Here is a 19,023-nt window from a genome sequence, read left to right as displayed (position 1 = left end):
CGCAGCCTCATAGTCTCTCCCCCTCCAAATTTCATTTCCTCTTTTTAATGTTTTTGAGACAGGGTCTCACTATGTAACCCTGACTGACACAGAACTTGCTATGTAGATCAGGCTGACCTTAAACTCAAAGATCTACCGGTCTCTGCCAAAGTGTTGGGATGAAAAGCGTTAACTACAATGCTCAGTTCTTTATTTTTTACTTTTGCATAACTTACTGAGTCCACTTTGCGCTGCCCATATACTCATGGGTGCAGAGGCGTCCACTGGAGCAAGGCTGACCCGCCAGCTCTCTTCCATCTGCTGGCAGGAGTGTCGTTGCAGTCAATGCTGCGGAATCTTGAGCTCCTCACTTCATGCCAGAATGTTGTAGGTCTTATGCAAGCAACTCCAACTGCTGTTAAGTCAGGATGAAGTGGTCCCATAACTTCCAGAAGACACGGTTTCACTCCCTAATGTCTGCCTCTTAAAATTTTCCTGTCCCTTTTCTGTAACCATCACTGAGTCTTGCAGGTAGGTGATATAGACAGCCCATTTGCAGACGAGCATTCCCCTGGCACATATTCCCTGTTCTTTGGTCAATTGTGAGTCTCTGAGTTAACACTGCACTAAAGAAGCTTCTCTGGTGAGGTCTGCAAGCTGCCCCATTCTATGGGCATAGAGGTAAATTCAGAGGGCAGTTTGGTAGTCTGTCTCCTTAGCAGAGTAATAGTAATATGCTCACCTCTGGGCCCCAACACAGGCTGTTTTTTGAATCAGCATGATTTTCTTATTTATTTATTTACTTTGTATGCATGTATGCCACTGGATGCACAGGGAGCTCAGAAAGCAACTTTTAGAAGTTGGTTTTCACCTTCCACCTTGTGGCAGGGTTTCTTTTGTAGATTCTGTCTGTGAGTTGCCCACTCCGGGCTGAGCGGCTCCTGAGCTTCTGGGTGAGTGTCCTGTCTATGTCTCCTATCTCGGTACAAACAGCTCTGGGATTACAGATACATGTTACCACAGTCAGACTGTCACATGACTTCTGCCAACCTGGGGACCAGACCCAGGTTGGCAGGCTTGCATGGCTAGCACCTTCCCCTGCTGAGCCTTCTCCTTAGCCCTCAGGAATTCTCAAAACTGCCAGATTTCTTTTTTCTAACAGCAGGTTCTGTTTTTTGCATCCCTGACACATCTTGTTTTTTACACCTTATCAACTCTTGATGTATTCCTTCTTTCTGACTCACTCACTTCACTTATTCGATAAATACTGAGTGAGGGCCAGACAGTGTTTGCATTCAAACACACTGACTATGCCCCACCCACCACATCCCTTACTGACAAGGTTTGCTTACTTATGTAGGGACCACTAGGCCTGTATCCACACAGCTCTCGGGAAGCTGGGGCCAGCACTTGGAGCCTTGGCAGTTGTTGCACCCCTGTAGAACGGGGAGTTGGTTCTTCTAGCATATGGTTATGAAGAAAGCTGCAAATTGCCCCCAATTTGCCAGGGGAAAAAGTGACATACTAAAGTCAAAAATAGTTTTTAAACAAAAAAATTATTATGTGACTTTTTCCTGTTTAATATTATTTCTAAAGTCTAATTTAGTAACAATCATACACTTTTTAAATTAAAATTGACATACAATATATTTTTTAAATAATTTATTTTTATTTTATGTACATTGTGTTTTGCCTGCATGTATGTCTGTGTGAGGGTATCAGAAGTCCTGGAACTAGAGTTATAGACAGTTGTGAGCTGCCATGTGGGTGCTGGGAATTGAACCTGTGTCCTCTGGAAGAGCAGCTAGTGCTCTTAACCTCTGAGCCGTCTGACCAGCCCCCCATGCAATATATTTTGGTCACATCCTTTCCCCTCCTCATCTCCTTCCAGATCCTCTCTGTGTGCCTATCAACTCAACTTCAGATCCACCTCCCTCCCATAGGAAAACAGACAAATGAAAATCAAATAAGACAAAAATACCACAACAAGACAAAAAAATTCACAAAAAAATATGGGCCCATTTTCTGTTGGCCAAGTCCTCCTGGGCAGGTCATATAATTTGTTAATGGACTTTTCAAAAAGAAGTTTTAGGCTCACAGGATAATTGAGCAGAAGATATGGGGTTCTTATCTACCCACCTTCCCAGTCCAGTCTCCCTGGTTACCAATATTCTATATTATGCTAGAGTTGCATATTTGTTACAATTGATGAACATGCTGCCATAGAATTTTGCAAGAAATTCTTCTCAAGCCAGTCAAGTTGAAAGGAAGTGCTTCAATTATCCTGTGTGATCATTAGTATTGACTTTTTCTGAAAAGAACGGGCTGCTCTGTATGCTATTACATAGGATTGGAGGAGCCCTTGGTTCCTACACAGAGAATTTTGGTCACTGTTACAATCACATATGAAGGAATCCTTCAGTAGCAGTGAAATACTGTAACATTGTTGAAAAATATTTTTTCCTGCTGTAGTAGCTAATGCATTACAGTGTTATCCATACCATCTTTGTTTTACGAATGGGCCACTCCTAAGACATACTAGCAATTTTAGTAATGGATGAAAGGAACTAGAGAAATGAACGAAAAGCTCTCATTCACAGATGTTAAAGGATAGGCCAGAAAGGAGAGTGGCAAGATGTTAGTGATTATTTAGTATTAATAATATTGTGTTTAAATCTTACAGTCCTCTTAAGTGTTATCATGTTCTGTCAGCATTTGCTTGAAATGGGTTGTGTGGGTGGTTTGAATAGGAATAGCCCCCATAGGCTCATATATTTAAATGTTTGACCATTAGGGAGTGGCACTATTTCAGAGGGATTAGAAAGTGTGACCTTATTGGGGGAAGTGTGTCACTGGGGGTGAGCTTTGGAGTTTCAAAAGCTCAAACCAGGCCCAGTCTCCCTCTCTTCCTGCTGCCTGTGAATACAGATGTAGAAGTCTCAGCCACCATGTCTGCCTTTGTGCTGCCATGCTTCCTGCCATAATGATAACGGACTAAACTTCTGAAACTGTAAGCCAGCCCCAATTAGATACTTTCCTTTATACAAGTTGCTGTGATCATGGTGTCTCTTCACAGCAATAGGACACTAGCTAAAACAGGTTGTATTCTGGTTTGGTTCTGTTGTTGTAATATAACACTGACAAAAAACAATTTGGAGGAGGAACGGGTTTATTTGACTTCCAATTTACAATATGTCACTGAGGGAAGCCAAGGTAGGAACTGAAGTAGAGATCACGAGGAACACTGCTTACATGGCTTGTTCTCCATGGCTTGTTCAGCCTGTTTTCTTATACAGTACAGGCCCACCAGCTGAGGAATGGTACAGCTCACAGTGGGCAGCTCACAGCAATCAAGAAAATGTCTCCCACACCAATTTGATGGAGGCAATTCCCAAATTAAGATTACCTCTTCCCAGTTATGTCCAAGTTGTGTCAAGGTGACAAAAGCTAACCATGACAAGTTGTTTCTGTACACAAGTGTCTTAGTTAGGGTTTCTATTGCTGTGAAGAGACACCGTGACCACAAGAACTCTGATAAAGGAAGACATTTAATTGGGGCTGGTTTACAGTTTTAGAGGTTTAGTTCATTATCATCATGGCTGGAAGCATAGCAGTGTGTAGGCAGATATGGTGCTGCAGAAGGAGCCGAGAGTTCTACATTTGGATCAGTAGGCAGCAGGGAGAGAGAGAGAGAGAGAGAGAGAGAGAGAGAGAGAGAGAGAGAGACATTGGGATTGGCCTGAGCATCTGAGACTTCAAAGCCTGCCCTCACAGTGACATACTTCCTCCAACAAGGCCACACCTCCTAATAGTGCCACTCCCTATGGGCTAAGCATTAAAACACAGGAGCCTATGGGGCCCATGTCTATTGAAATCACCACACGGGATGCCACTTTGCTTGGTTGTTAATGGTACCTGTACTACTGCCACCTCTAAAAGTAAGATTGCTCTGAAAAATGTTCTGCCTAAAGTTGAGATTTTTAACTGTGTGTAAGGGTGGACAACTTAATTTAATTGTGTATAAGAGCTATCCATTGCAGAGGTGACTTCTGAGAGTAGAGTTTAGCATGATAGAATTTGTTAGTTGTAACTCATAGCTGTGTGCAAAATTTACACCATTACGATAAAGAAAGTAATGCTGAGAGAGGCAGTATCTGTAGCAGGAAATTCTGCATGGCGAAGGTGATTGTAAAAAGTTGTTACTGTCATACAGAGAAGAAAGAAAAGAAAGTCAGCGCTAAAAGACCCAGTGCATTTTCTCAGATACATACATTTTTTTTTTCCTTATGGCTTTGCACTTGGTGAGAACTATTATGCAAATGAAGTGGTTTTAAAATTCTTCAAACATCATAATAAAATAAAAATTATCCATAACTGATATCTTGATTTGACCTGTATTTAGACTAGTAGGCTAAACTACAGAATTATATTGAGCTATAATTTAGAACTGACAGAAAATTAAATTACTGTTCAGTGCATTTTTGGAATTTGTTTTTATTGACAACAGTCAGACCACTTTCATTTATATAGCTGAGATTTATTTCTACACTGATTAAACCTTCTATTGTAGACCTTTCCACAACAAATGCTGAGCTCATAATGTAGGCAACTATAAGTCACCTTTGCTCAATGCAGGTGTGTGACTTTGCTTTTGGTAGCATTTAAAATACACTAGGGAGTCTTTACATTGTTATTTTCAATTTCTGTGTGGGTGCTTCGCCTGCAGTGTGTATGTCTGTGCACCATGTGTATGCCTGCAATGTCTACGGAGGCTGGAAGACAGCACGGCATGCAGTGGGACTGGAGTTACATACGGTTTTAAGTCACCGTGTGGGTGCTAGAAATCAAACCCGAGTCTCTGGCACAGCAGCCAGTGCTCTGAGGTTCTTTTTATTTCAAAGGTTTAACTAATCTCTGTGCTGGCTTTTCCCAATTGGCACAAACTAGAGTCACCCAAGAAGAAGGAACCCCAATTGTGGAACTGCCTTCATCAAATTGGCATGTGTGGGGCATTTTCTTGCTTAATGATTAATATGGGGGAGGGCACAACCCACTGTAGGTGGTACCATTCCCGGGCAGGTGTGTGGTCCTGATTGGATAAGAAAGCAATCTGAGCATGCCAGTGAGCAATGTCCTCAGGATTTCTACATCAGGCCCCAGCCTTGGCTTGCCCCAGTGGGGGACCTGTAAGCCAAATAAACTTTTTCCTTCCTGAGTAGCTCGAGAGGTGTGTGTGTGTGTGTGTGTGTGAGAGAGAGAGAGAGAGAGAGAGAGAGAGAGAGAGAGAGAGAGAGAGAGAGAGAGAGAGAGAGAGAGAGAGAGAGAGATGAGAGAGTGGGGGAGGGAGAGGAGGGAGGGAGAGAGGGAGAGAAGGGAGGAAGCAAGGGAGGGAGGAAGAGAGGGGGAGAGAAGGGAGGGAGACAGAGAGTGAGAGAGAGAGAGAGATTTGAGACAGGCTGCTGTTGAACTCTGTTGTACTCTATTATAAAGAGTCAGTCCAGCCAGGCTTTGAACTCAAGGTTCTCCTGCCTCTGCTTGCTGAGTGCTAGGATTGTAGTCAGACAAATGATTTTCAAATTAACTTTGCTGTTTCAAGTTGAGAAGTAAGCCTTCATTGTATAAACAATCAAAACATTATACCTAGCTCATGAATTGATAAAGAGTTCTTGTTAGAAACTTGACTATATAAGGGTGGGGTGGGCCCCACACCCAAGAACATTTGTGCAATGCAATTGGGGTCGGGGAAAGAACACAAAATTGGGTGAATGGACAGGTAGGCATGGATCTGGGAGGAGATGAGGGAGGGGTGAGTATGATCAAAATACATTGTATGAATTGAATTTCTCAAATAATTGATACTGTTTTGTTTTGGTTTGTTTTTTTAAAGAAAATTGATGGAAAGCGCCAACAAGCCTCTGGAGTAGGTGACAGGGTTCCTGCCTCCTTGTGAGGTACTCTGAGATTTAGTTGTGGCAGTATTTTCCTGGTTTTCCTTTCATTCTGCAGCCACCTATTTCATCTTGTTGCTTCATGCATCTGTGTCTAACAATTTTAAGTGTCTCTGGAAAGCAGAGTTAACATGATATATTGGGTTTACTGTGAGAGCAAAAAGGCCCTCTAGGAGAGAAAGCTGAAAAGGCTTCCTCCAAGTTAAATGACTAAATCCTCTCCAAATGCTTGCTGAGATAAATTTTGTTTTTAAAAGACCCTCCACGCCCTTACTTCTGGAATCACTCCAGACAAGTGAGGCTGCCGGCAAAATGAATTGATGTTCCTTATATGACTGATACTGGATTATCATAATTATTTACAGTATTTCACTTATCTGTAAAAACAAATCAAGATACAAGCTTTAACCATGTATCTTTAACCTAAGATGCACCATCCTTTTATGTCAAATGAAACCTAGCTATAAACAGACGTGATCAAAAGAAAGTAGCCACTGGCATGGCTTGTCTCATAGAATTGAGAGCGGCCTCCTTGACACATGACTTAGCTAAGAGACTAAAGGAACAAAGAAGCCACTGTTCTACCTGGGTGTCTCCCTACTGACTCCCTGGAAGATGATTCTGGTGTCCCAGAGATCTCATGTTTACAAAACAAAATGAGTTTCCTTGAGGTGGCTTCTCTGCCCCCTTGAAGAAACTAGCTTTTAGTGTTAAGCTAATTTCTAAACAATATGTACTTGGCCTATATATCCATTCAGTGGTTTGAATTTGCCATAAAGAATTGATCAGTACCACTTGGATTTCCACATGGAACACTTTTTGGGAGGCTTTTGTTGTTATTTTCTGTATATTCAGGCTGGGGGAAGAATATTACTTAGGATGCTGGCTGGGAACTAAAGAAAAGTAACTAGACCTTTTGAGTTGTCAGACTTTGGTTTCAGTAGCACTATCTACACAGAGACCTCTGAATAGCACCCATACAACCTCCTTAAGACATAAACTTGATTTATTTTTCTGTAAGTAAAAGCATTCCACAGTTTTCCTTGAAAAATTCTCCATTTTATCCTAAAAAATACAGATAAACAAACATAAGAATGTACAAATCACCTCTCCAGGTTAATCACAATTAGTAACTTTATGTGTGTGGATGTCAGAAATTGCATGTTCTTAATGGTCCTTGTATTAGTCCATAAATTTTTTATCATTTTAATAATAGTTTTGTATTATTTTTATGCATATGTAGATTTTTGATATTTTATATGCTTAATGGTTCTTGTATTAGCCAATACATTTTTATGATTTTTAGATAATAACTGGATTTATTTGTGTGTGTGTGTGTGTGTGTGTGTGTGTGTGTTTGTTTCCATGTGTGCTACAGCAAAGGTATGGAGGTTAGAGGACAATCGTCAGCAGTCAGTTTTACCCTTCAGTCATATGGGATCTGAGGATGGAACTGGGACCATCAGCCTTGTCAGTGAGCACCTTAACCCACTGAGCCATCTTGACCGCCCCATTGTTAAGATTTTTTGCATGAGACTCGAATGTGCTGTTTATGTGTCTGTATGGCATATGTCATATTCACCCATTTTCTCTTTACAGACACTAATTGAGATTTTTCAAAATATTGGTGAGACCAATATTGCAGATTTCATTGCTGGGTTACTTACCATCATCATCTGTATGGCTGTTAAAGAATTAAATGATCGATTTAAACACAAAATCCCAGTCCCTATTCCTGTCGAAGTGATTGTGGTAAGTAGAATACATGATCAAAAAATTCAGCCCTAATTAGGTTGACAAGCAAGGAATTGTTAAAGCCAATGGAGTTAGTTTTTTCCTTTCTTTTATTTCAGACAATAATTGCCACTGCCATTTCCTATGGGGCCAACTTGGAAAAAAATTACAATGCTGGCATTGTTAAGTCCATCCCAAGGGGGTGAGTGTGGTGTTCCTCTCAGATAGCACTAAGAAACTAAGGCAGTACTTTGTTTAAATGAAACTTTTTATTACAGGTTTCGCTTCACCATTGATGGTCTCACTTTCATGTGATCTTGAAATGCCATGTGCACAAAACATCAGATGAATGGTGTATGTGGAGATCAAGTTTAGGCCAGCTGCTAAAAGCAGACCATACATGCTCCTTTTTCTTAGATTGTGGCAAGACATGTACATTCAGTACATTCAGTACCAGACTCCTAATTACAGTGTAATATGAGCATATTCACAGTTAGCATTGATTGCATTATGAACTTTAAGGAATCTAGAATGTCTGAGTTTAAATTCTCTACCATGGAATCAGCTACAGATAAACATGCTATCTTTCATACCAATAAATAAGTTGCATTATTTTCATGTAAATTTCACATATATTTAGAATTTTGTGAATTAGAAGAGTAAAAGGACAAGGTCCTTAATCCATCTCTGTCACTGTCAACTTGTGTGGCCCTGGGAAAGTTCTTTTGTAAAACAAAGGTAATTACACAGATGAAGCCTCAACTCCAGCTTGTGAAATGCTCCTGAGAGCTCTCCTAAAAATGCAAAGCAGATGAAGTAAGTGGCTCACACTACAGTTAAGAGGAAGCCTACATATTTGCCACATCTACAATACTGACGACAGCATTTGTAAGCAGACTTGGGATCAGTCAATAGGGGTAGTTTCTCTTCCTTTCCATCAATGGTGGCGCCATATTGTCCTAGCTTTTCTACGCTTGTAATGGGAATTCCCAGTGCTTCCACAGCAAATGATCTCATTTGAGTAAATACCTTACAGATTTTCTAATATGAATTTAAGGATATCTAAAAAACAACATAGTAACCATTCCAGTATTAGAAATGTACCCTTAGGTAACACCCTTGATCTATTCTGACATAAATTTCTGCTTCCCACCTCAAATGTATGGATTCAGGCTGTCTGGAGGAAGCCTGGAAATGATTCTTTTTTTTAAAAGTGTCTCAAGTGATTATTCTGATCAGGTAACTAGAGAAACTCTACACTAGAAGATCCACATTTAGATTGTAAGGGTTAAGACTGGAAGAAATGCCATGATGAAAGTTGCAATGAAACTTGAGCTTCGGAATTTCTGAGTTGTTTTGTAGTCACAAATGCTCATGCAGACGTGTGTAAATGCAGATCTCTTTCCTTAGCTTCCTGTGTGCACACCCAGAGGTGAGCTGCAGCACAGGCCTGCCTTGGGAAGCCTCGCACCAGGGCTTGCTTGCTGTGGGGAATCACTCAGCTTTGCTCACACTGTCTTTTCTGGTGCTCTGAAAAAGTCCCTGGCTACTCCCCTTTGCAGGATCGTCAGTCTCCTGACCTTTGGTTTAGCCAAGCTTAGTCCTCTGATTGCTAATTGAGCTCTGGGGAACCCTTCATGGTAGTGGTCCCGTTTGTGGGATTTAACTCTGTCTCCCTAGTACAACATCTACCTTACAGTGGGCTCTCAGAAAACATTTCTTGAGGGAATAAGTTCCCTAAGCCATGCCACTACAAATAAGCCCACAAGAAAGGCTGACATGGAAAGATGAGAAACCAGAGTGGGAATGAGAACGTTCTAGCGGCTGAGGACAGCACCAGAGAAGGAAATGGAACCTCCTTCCTGCATCTCCAGTCAGATTGCTGCTGGCAGCTTCCTTTTGTCTCTCTGAAGGTTGGGGTGACATTCGGTCCCCAGAACAACCTCCCATAGCACAGCCCCAAATGGTTACTGTTCCCCCTTCTTAAGCTTGTCTCTTCTCGACATTTATCTATGTCAGTGTGACCCCATGAGTAATTATGTCATACTCTGAGTTGTACTTTTTTGTTGATCAAGTTGTCTATTGGGGACATTTAAGGCTCTTTTGATTAGTTCCCGTGTCCCACTGCACATATTTCACTATGGCAGACTCTGGTTGGTTTTGATTTTTAGAGCATTTCCTTACTTTCTGTACTCTGATACTCAGAGATAATCTTAAGAATGTCTTGCCTCAGTACATTTCCATCAAAATATTTCAAATATTTTCTGTTTGCTTTGTGCTTCTCCGGCTCTCCTGAATGTCTTGGTTTTTGATTGAAGAGACAGTTGTGCTTATCTTTTGGAAACCAAGACTCCCATGAGATGATTAAACTAACTCATTATATTATTTACCTGACATTTGTCATTTATACACAAAACAATGCTTCAGGTCCTTACATTCCTCACTTACCTGTGTGGAAGCACCTACCATTTGGTAGGCAGTGTGCTGGATGTTCAGTGGGTAGTTCCCAGTCTAGTGAGGACACAGTCATCCTTCAGGCATAAGTGCTGAAGTAGAGGTTAGCTTGCTATGCATTAAAGAAGGACAACTTCTTGATATTTGAAGGATGATATTAATCAGCCAAATAACATAGGGAACACTAAATAAGGCAGGGCGGTAATGGGCTGCTGGAATAAAACATGCAGCTTATAACAAAGAATATGGCACTTTGGAGGTACAACAAAGAGTTCATTGCAACTGGAGCGTAAAATGAGGTGAGAGGTGAGCATCAGCATAGAAACCAACATGAAAGGCCAAACACCTTTGTGTCTGTATTAGTAATTTTTCAGGCACTGTTGGGGGGTTTTAAAGCATAAGAGCAACCACTTTTGTTAGCCTTGTAGACAGTGAATTAAAGCAGCTAAGCAACCAGATGAGGAATCCATTCCAGTAGTGAAAGAGATCAGGGGAGTGGTCACAGTGATGAAATAGAATGTAGGGATTGAAGAGGTGAAAAGGAAGTAGACTGAGCAAACCTTATCAACAGATGAGTGTGAGGTGGAGAGGACTGGTGAGCAGCAGGGTGTCTCTGTCCTCCTCTCTGCTCCTTGTTGGTTAGAGAAACACAACCTATCTTTGACAGGTCAGTGTCTTAGTATTCACTCAAGCCTTGACCCTGCCTCTCTCCTCGTGCAGCTGATTCTATTCCTGTAGTTCTCCTGTGTGTCTAGTTTTCCATTCATTTCAACATGTGCTTCTCCTCCACCCCACCTGTCTTCGTGTGTGTGTGTGTGTGTGTGTGTGTGTGTGTGTGTGTGTGTGTGTGTGTGTGCTTTTGTGCTCTGAATTTCACTCCCTTTACTAGCTTACATTGTCTCTGCTCTCAGTGACTGGTTCTTCTCTCACCAGTCAGTACCAGAAGTGCTCTTTGTCATAATATTTAGTGCCACTGTTTTCACTCGGTGTCCTTTGCAGTGAACTTGGAAGTATGGCCTATGAAAGACAGTATGATAGGATAGAGACTGCTGTTTCCTGTGGACTGCTGCCCTTATTTAGCTGGATTGTGGAACATTTGCCAAATATTCATATCCGACCTGAAGTGAAACATTTAATTTACCACATGTGACTCCCCCTTTATGTGTTATTGGGCCCTTTGGGGTGCACTGTTCCCCATTCTCATGTCTTCAGGATGAGTATGTGTTCATATACTCCCTTCCCTTTATGACTGGGTCAAACTGGGTTGTCTAGGGCTAACAGGCCCATGGGGTGATCATGTAGTTTTAGGAAGTGTTACACCAGGTAATAGAATATATTCTTGCCAGGCATTGGTGATGCACGCCTTCAATCCCAGCACTCGGGAGGCAGAGGCAGGTGGATCTCTGTGAGTTCGAGACCAGCCTGGTCTACAAGAGCTAGTTCCGGGACACCCTCCAAAGCCACAGAGAAACCCTGTCTCAAAAAAAAAAAAAAAACAAAAAAACAAAAAAAAAAAAAAAAAACCAAAAAAATAGAATATATTCTTTTTTTAAGATTTATTTATTTATTATGTACACAGTGTTCTGCCTACATGTATGTCTGCAGGCCAGAAGAGGGCAACAGATTTCACTACAGATGGTTGTAAGCCACCATGTGGTTGCTGGGAATTGAACTCAGGACCTTTGGAAGAACAGGCAGTGCTCTTAACCACTGAGCCATCTCGCCAGCTCCTAGAATATATATATTTTTAAAGATTTTATTTATTTATTTATTATGTATACAGTCTTCTGCCTGCATGCCAGCAGAGGGCACCAGATCTCATTCAGGGTGGTTGTGAGCCACCATGTGGTTGCTAGGAATTGAACTCAGGACCTCTGGAAGAACAGTCAGTGCTCTTAACCGCTGAGCCATCTCTCCAGCCCTAGAATATATTCTTTATTGGGTCATTAGAAGATGTGCAGACAGAGCCTTCACTAATTCGGACAAATAGTTGACATCATTGAAGTCTAGCAAGAAAGCAGAAGTAGTGATGGGAAAGTGGTAGGTTTAGTTTCTTCCAGCCTAGGCTGAGCACCACTAGTAGCAAGGAGCTAACTAGTTATACAACAATATCTCATTAAATTTCATGAGAAGAGGGCACAGTCTTCCTATGACAGCCAACGAAACAATTTATAGGTTTAACTACTAAACATTTAAACAACATGCCCAAAGTCATAAAGTCACTCAATGACTGAGTCCTTTGACTTCTTAACTCACAATTTTTAACCCTAGTAATTAACGGTTGGGTAATATTTGGAGAACACTACAGTCATGGAGGCAGTGAGCATCATGCTACTATCAAAACTAAAATCTTTTCAGGGTTTGGCTTTGATAGCGTCCTAGTTACTTGAAGTAGACTTGACTGGGTCTTGGAAACATCCTATTAAGTGAGATTTAAGGTCAGATTTAGACTAGTAGGTGATGTGATCCTGAGTCACTCAAGTGTGGGCCGTTTCTAACATTTTGACTGTCTACAGCTGTGATCCATTCTGGACCCTACACATAGGACAGGAGAAGGGATGCAGGAGAAGTCTGAAAATTAACTGTGCCGAGAAAGTCTTACAACAGCAGAGCCCTGGCAGGTCTTACTACCCAATCATACAGTCCCTCACATGGACCCACTAAAACGTCAAGCCACTCATTTCTGTCTTCTGGTTGCAGTTCTCACATCAAGATGAGAGAGACAGGTCCAGGAGCACCCTGAGAAGCTCACTAGCTCAAAACTTCTCTACAGTTTGTCTCTAAAACTCCCATTCCCACTTTTTAAAATTTAATTATAAGATACACAGGTGGAGGGATTTGTTTAAAGGCTGGGGACTTTTGGGATTGCACAATATGGACATTCTGTGGGCAAATGAAGCTCTTTCTCCTAAATTTTACATCTGGGGACAATATCATGTTTACATGTTTATTTTTGTTTGAAAAGTTTATAGAAAAACTCTGGTTTTGTTACATAGTCAGTGAAAATACAAGCGTTGTGTTATTTTAGTGACTGTGGAGGATGATTATAATTATGTAAATTTACTGTGGGATGAGGGTTTCTTTCTTGAATTAAGATTTTTAAATGTCATGGCTCTTTAGAATTTTCTGTTTAGTTCTTTCAGTATCATATATTCTTTGTCTCTTCAACAGAACTGACATCTTTTCACACAGGCTGAATTTTATAACATACCTAGAATCTCTTGGATTGCCAAAGACCTTGAAGGTGAAATTGTGTGAGGAAAAAGGTTACATGTGAAATAGCACGGATGGAGTTGTATTAAAGAATCCATAGTGAAAGATTTATTCATGTCAGAGGTATAGAAACAAAAAGAAACAACAACAACGAAAAGCCTTCTCAAGCAGCCAGTGAGCTATCACTAACTTCTGGTTAAAAACTAGAAAAGCAGGTGTTCCTATTTATGCTTCTCATGAGTGTTTGTCTTCTTGGGCCATGTCTTTTTGTGTGTACCCTGTAACTGGGTGGACCCAGCATTTGGTAAGGTTGGGAAAAAGTTGCCAAATCATTACAACATTTTTTCCCTCACAGGTTCTTGCCTCCTGCACTTCCATCTGTGGGCCTGTTTTCTGACATGCTGGCTGCATCCTTTTCCATTGCTGTGGTGGCTTATGCCATCGCAGTGTCTGTAGGAAAAGTCTATGCCACCAAGCATGATTATCTAGTCGACGGGAACCAGGTATGGTCACCTATTTATTAAGTTGAGTTTTATAACACTGAAAACAAGTAAAGAAAACACAACTGGGGAGATATTGGAATCACCTAAGGAAACTGATGGTTTCTTTCACTGGCCTTTATTGAGCTGATTTTTCTCTCCTGTACTTGCTAATTATTTTTTTTAATTATGCAAGTTAAATCACCTTGCTTCTTTTTTGTCTTTTTTTTTTTTTTTTCTTTTCAAGACAGGATTTCTCTATGTAGCTTTGGCGCCTATCCTAGCACTCGCTCTTTAGACCAGACTGGCCTTGAACTCACAGAGATCCGCCTGCCTCTCCCTCCCAAGTCCTGGGATTAAAGGTGTGTGCCACCACTGCCCGGCCACCTTGTTTCTTAAGAAATAAGCTAGAGTAACACTATCTTGGTCAGGGTTTCTATTATTTTGGTAAAACATCATGACCAAAATCAACCTAAGGAGTTTTATTTCAGCTTACATTTTGCAGTCTATCATCCAGGGAAGTCAGTGCAAGTACTCAAGGCAGGAACCTGGAGACAGAACCTGATGCAGAGGCCATGGAGGGGTGTGGCTTACTAGCTTGCTCCCCATGATTTGCTCAACCTGCTTCCTTACTGCACCCAGGACACCAGCCCAGGGATGTCACTGCTACAGTAAGCTGAGCCCTCCAGTTAATCACTAATCAAGAAAATGTCCTATAAACTGGGCAGCAGTAGTGCATTCCTTTAATCAAAGCTCTTGAGAAGTAAAGGTAGGCAGATCTCTGAGTTGGGGGCCAGCCTTGTCTACAGAGATAGTTCTAGGACATCCAGGGCTACACAGAGAAAGAAACCTTGTCTAGAAAAACAGAGAGGGGGGGAGAGAGAGAACTAAATGCCCTCTATGTTTGCCATAGGACAGTCTGGTGGGGGTATTTTCTCCAATGAGGTTCCTTCTTTCAAAATGACTCTAGCTTCTGTCGTAAATCATCAGCACAAACACTAATTAAAAATGCTAATTCAGTCAGGTCAAAAAGCAATGTAAAAATTAACTATGAAGTTAGACAAAGAGCTTTTCATTTGGCCAAGTAACTCTTGGTAACTTATTTTCCTTTTAAATGATTGTTGTGTGTGTACACATGATGTGTTTGTGTATGTGTGCCACAGAACATGTATGGAGTTTAGAGGACAACTTTGGGGTCAGGTCTCTCTCTTTTCACCTCTTTTCTATGAGCCATATGAGGGAGGAAGTTGAACTGGTGTCATCAGGTCTGCCTGGCAAGTACCCGTAGCCACTAAGCCATCCTTGATGAGGGTCTGGCAAGCATTCTCTTTGCTACATCACTGTAACCCAGTCTCTCCCTTAGGAATTTGTTGCCTTTGGGATAAGCAACATCTTCTCTGGATTCTTCTCCTGTTTTGTGGCTACCACTGCTCTGTCTCGAACGGCCGTCCAGGAGAGCACTGGGGGAAAGACACAGGTATGCAGTGACAGTGGGATGACACTGATAATGGGGAACAGGAAGGGGACGGTGGCTCAGAGAGGCTTCCATAAGAAGTGAACAGGACAATCAGCCTTCAGAGAGATTCGTGTTTCCTCATCTGATCCAACTTGGGCCTCATCTCTTTGACTTGCGTAATCCTTATCAAAAACTTCTTTAAAAGCAATGTATATGGTCTCCTGAAACTGTGATTGCCAAATCTTGTGTGTCGGTGTTCTACACTCAACCTGGTTAACCAGGGACAGTCACACTGATGCTATTTATCAGTTTGTTATCTAGGAAGAGCAAAAGCCTGGTTTAAAAAAAAAATCCCACAGCTAGCCTGGTGGGCCAGGATAGTAGTTCCAGCTACTTGGGAGGCTGAGGCAGGATTGATCCCAAATACAGGAAATCTCTGTTTGGGTTACAGAATAAATTTGAGGCCAGCTGGGACAATGTTATGCAACCTTGTCTCAAAAGAAAAGGGGAGAAAAAGGCTGAGGATATGCTTTAGTGGAAGAATGTTTGCTCTGTGTGTCTGAGGCCCTGAGTCCCGTCTCCATTACCACAGTGGGAAAATGAAGCTCTTTGCAGCTTTGCAAGTTATATTTTCTTTTAAATTTATGTGTGTAGGTGTTTTACTTGCACATATATACCAGCATCACATATGTGCAGTGGCCTGAGAGGCCACAGAGGGTGTTGGATGCCTCGGCCCTGGAGTTACAGATGGCCAGGAGCCTCCACGTGGGTGCTGGGAGTGGAACCCAGGTCCTCTGGAAGAGAGCAGCCAGTGCTCTTAACCACTGAGCTCTCTCCAGCCTCCAGTTATTGTACTTTCTATTCATATGTCCTTTTCAGAAGCCAGCAATGTCCTCTAGAGGGTTTTAGTCCCACAAACAACAATTTGTTAGACAAGATTTTGTTGTAACATTTTGGCATTTCTTCCTAAGTAATATTTCTGTTCTTGAAGTTCTGAATACAGCTTTAATTTTGTCTGTTAAATACGGATTTTGGTTGTTGCTTTCACAAGGTAACCATAAACCTGGCTAATTCCCCTTGAGGCTGGTCAGAAAGCCCAGAAAATACTCCCGAGTCTGCTTGAAACCACACTCAGTCCCATGCATAGGAAAGCCAAGCCTGAGACTAAGACTGCCCTCCTGTCAAGGCTCAGAAGGCTTTGGCTTCCTGACATAGGAAAGAAATTATTTAGGAAAAAAGAAAGAAAAACTCCAAGACTATAAATGAGAATAAACCCAAACTGCTGTAAAACACACAGTCTTCAAGGCTTTGTTGAGGCAGAGGTGCAAGGATGAAAGCATTGCCAAGAAAACCATGACCTGCTGAGGGAGAACTGTAAATGTCCTCACAGCACATTTGATGTCCCCACGATATGGATGACATTACCAAATTAGTACAGATGACGTCACCACCTGTATGTGATGCTCCTCTCCTATTAAAATGGTCTCTCCCAATTTTTTGGTTACAATGAAGCAAATTTTAATTTTAATTCTTAGAGGGCTTTTTTGTTTTTGATTTTTTTTAAAGCTTTTTGCAATTATTTCTATCTTGGAGGAAACAGGTAAAGGAGCCCAGTATGCTCTAAGAAGCAAAAGCAGGGGTCTGTGGCCAGGGGGAAGTATGTCAGCACTCAATCCCAAAGCTGTGCCTGTTGTAGCTGAAGCTGGAAGCAGCTGGAGCCCTTGCTACTTGCTGTAGGGGTGAACACTGACAAGCTCCCCAGGACACATGGCCCCAAGTGGGTGCAGCTGGATCCGAGCTACTCATGTAGCTGTTATCTCTAGGCTCAGACAAGGCATGAGCTGCCTGCCCCAGTAATAATGTGTAAAGTGACCTCTTTGGCAAAGGGCTCAGGGATAATGGTATTCTGGTAAGTTAATATCCTCTGCCATACACTGGCCTGTATTATATTTAGGAGGGAAGGATGCCAGGAGCTCAGCATTGAAGAAGGAAACAAGCAGAAATGGCTTGATATTTAATTACTGGAAAGCATATTAAGTTCTAAGGTTAAAAGTCTAAGACCTTGGACAGAAATCCAGGGACCTGTGACCAAACAAACTATCAAGTTCTCTTGTGTGGTTTCTCATATTTTGTGCCAGAACCTCAATTTCAGCTGAATGGGACTAATTAGACCCACCTCAAAGGGATGCTGTGAGGACTAAGTGAGACAATGGAAAATCCTAGCACACGCTGACTACTAAATGCTGAGTATTCTCCACTTGAGGGAGGAATGGCCTTTTAGCGTCTGTGGCACGTGCTGGGCAGGAGCACCAGGAGCACCAGGCAGTTGTTGAACAGCAAACAGAAGAATGAATGTTGGTGGACTTTGACTGTGCTCTTTGTATTTGTGGACTGTAGAAGCTAACCCTTCCTTCCTGCCCTTTCTCTCACCCCTACTCTGACTTATGCTGGCTCATAGAAAAGTAATTAATACAAATTACTCCATAGCTCTAATTACCTTTTCACTTAATAGTAATTAACTTGCCAGGAATTGAATCTTCCCAAAGATATAAAATCTACATTTTTCCACAAACCAGCCTTGTACAGTAAATTCAAGTAATTAATCCCTTATAGGTTTTAATATCGTGATCAAAATTAGCCTTGGCTCTATAATTAGAGACTTGCTATCCCATATCCTTGGCAAATGATGGCCAATCTCTTGCCCAGAGTTGTGCAGATAGTTGTTCCTGTCTCCAAATATAGCTCTCTCCAATCCCTAGAGCCTAGATGCAAGTGGATCAATAAATGTGGATCCGAAAGTAACAGAAGGAAGAGGACTTGAAGGGAGGAGGGGGGGAGGACACTAGCTTCTTAGACACAAGAGGCAACTGTTCACCATGGTGCTGGGAACCTGGACCACGGAGTCAGAAGACCATAGAAAAAGGAAGTTACACTTGCAAAGTGAGATTTTTAATAGCTATATATTCATGATATTGCCCAAGCTGACCCATATGCAAACATAAACGACCAATGTACCAGATGGAATGAATGTTCTCCTCTTCAACTTGCCATGCCTGCTTCCTTTAGTTAGGACACCATGAATGGGCAGTGCTTGTGCTCAGTTCATCTTGTCCCCTTCTGCTCTCTAACTGGTCTGCTTCTGGCTCTCTGTCTTTTCTCATTTGTTTCAGAGACTCTAGTCTTCTGCTCAGCTATGCCCCATGATGTCTCAGCAGAGAATTCATTGGCCAAGCCAACTGATCAAGCCAGGAATAGGTCTCACCCCTCAGCCTGTCTCCTATTTATGGATCTTAGCAGAGCTTTTTTTTTTTTTTTTTTTTTTTTTTTTGTCAGCAAAGGTAAAGTTTCTGAGTATCTTTACCCTGTGATTGCTCCACTGCTGCAGCCAATGTTTGGAACCTGGGCCTACAACTGTTGGAGGAGACAGGAGCTGTGATGTGCCATTGTGACGCTGTGAATTTGTAATAGGATGGCTTCATTTATTTTCTCTGGGTTGTTTATGGCAATTATGAGCTACAGGTGCAACATGAGTAATCGTTATGGCTGATGCTTCCACAATGTGGAAGAATCTAATGAATAGCAGAGGGGTTCATTCTCAAAAATGTGAGGGTCTGCGTCTCAAGGCATGGCAAACAACCAGACGGTTGACCTCCTAAATCACACTCATAGGCATCAGCCAGTCAAATGAAATTCAAGACAAACAAGTCTTACTTTATCAGGTTTAGGTGTTTTACATTTTCTTTAATTTCTCAGCAATAGT

General features: G+C 41.7%; 1 protein-coding gene across 1 annotated transcript in view; it reads left to right on the top strand.

Moving 5' to 3' along the window:
* Slc26a4 (solute carrier family 26 member 4) overlaps nt 1-19,023 on the top strand; it is a 47,009-nt gene that overhangs the window by 11,428 nt on the left and 16,558 nt on the right. The window contains exons 6-9 of the mRNA XM_035445882.1: nt 7,527-7,679; nt 7,781-7,863; nt 13,684-13,831; nt 15,171-15,284. Of these exons, the coding sequence (XP_035301773.1) occupies nt 7,527-7,679; nt 7,781-7,863; nt 13,684-13,831; nt 15,171-15,284 (498 nt within the window). The remainder of the gene's footprint in view (nt 1-7,526; nt 7,680-7,780; nt 7,864-13,683; nt 13,832-15,170; nt 15,285-19,023) is intronic.

Source organism: Cricetulus griseus, chromosome 5, assembly GCF_003668045.3.
Source record: "Cricetulus griseus strain 17A/GY chromosome 5, alternate assembly CriGri-PICRH-1.0, whole genome shotgun sequence".
In the NCBI taxonomy this organism is placed as follows: Eukaryota; Metazoa; Chordata; class Mammalia; order Rodentia; family Cricetidae; genus Cricetulus; species Cricetulus griseus.
The sequence above is the reverse complement of the archived record's forward strand: the minus strand, read 5'-3'. Positions and strand labels throughout refer to the sequence as shown.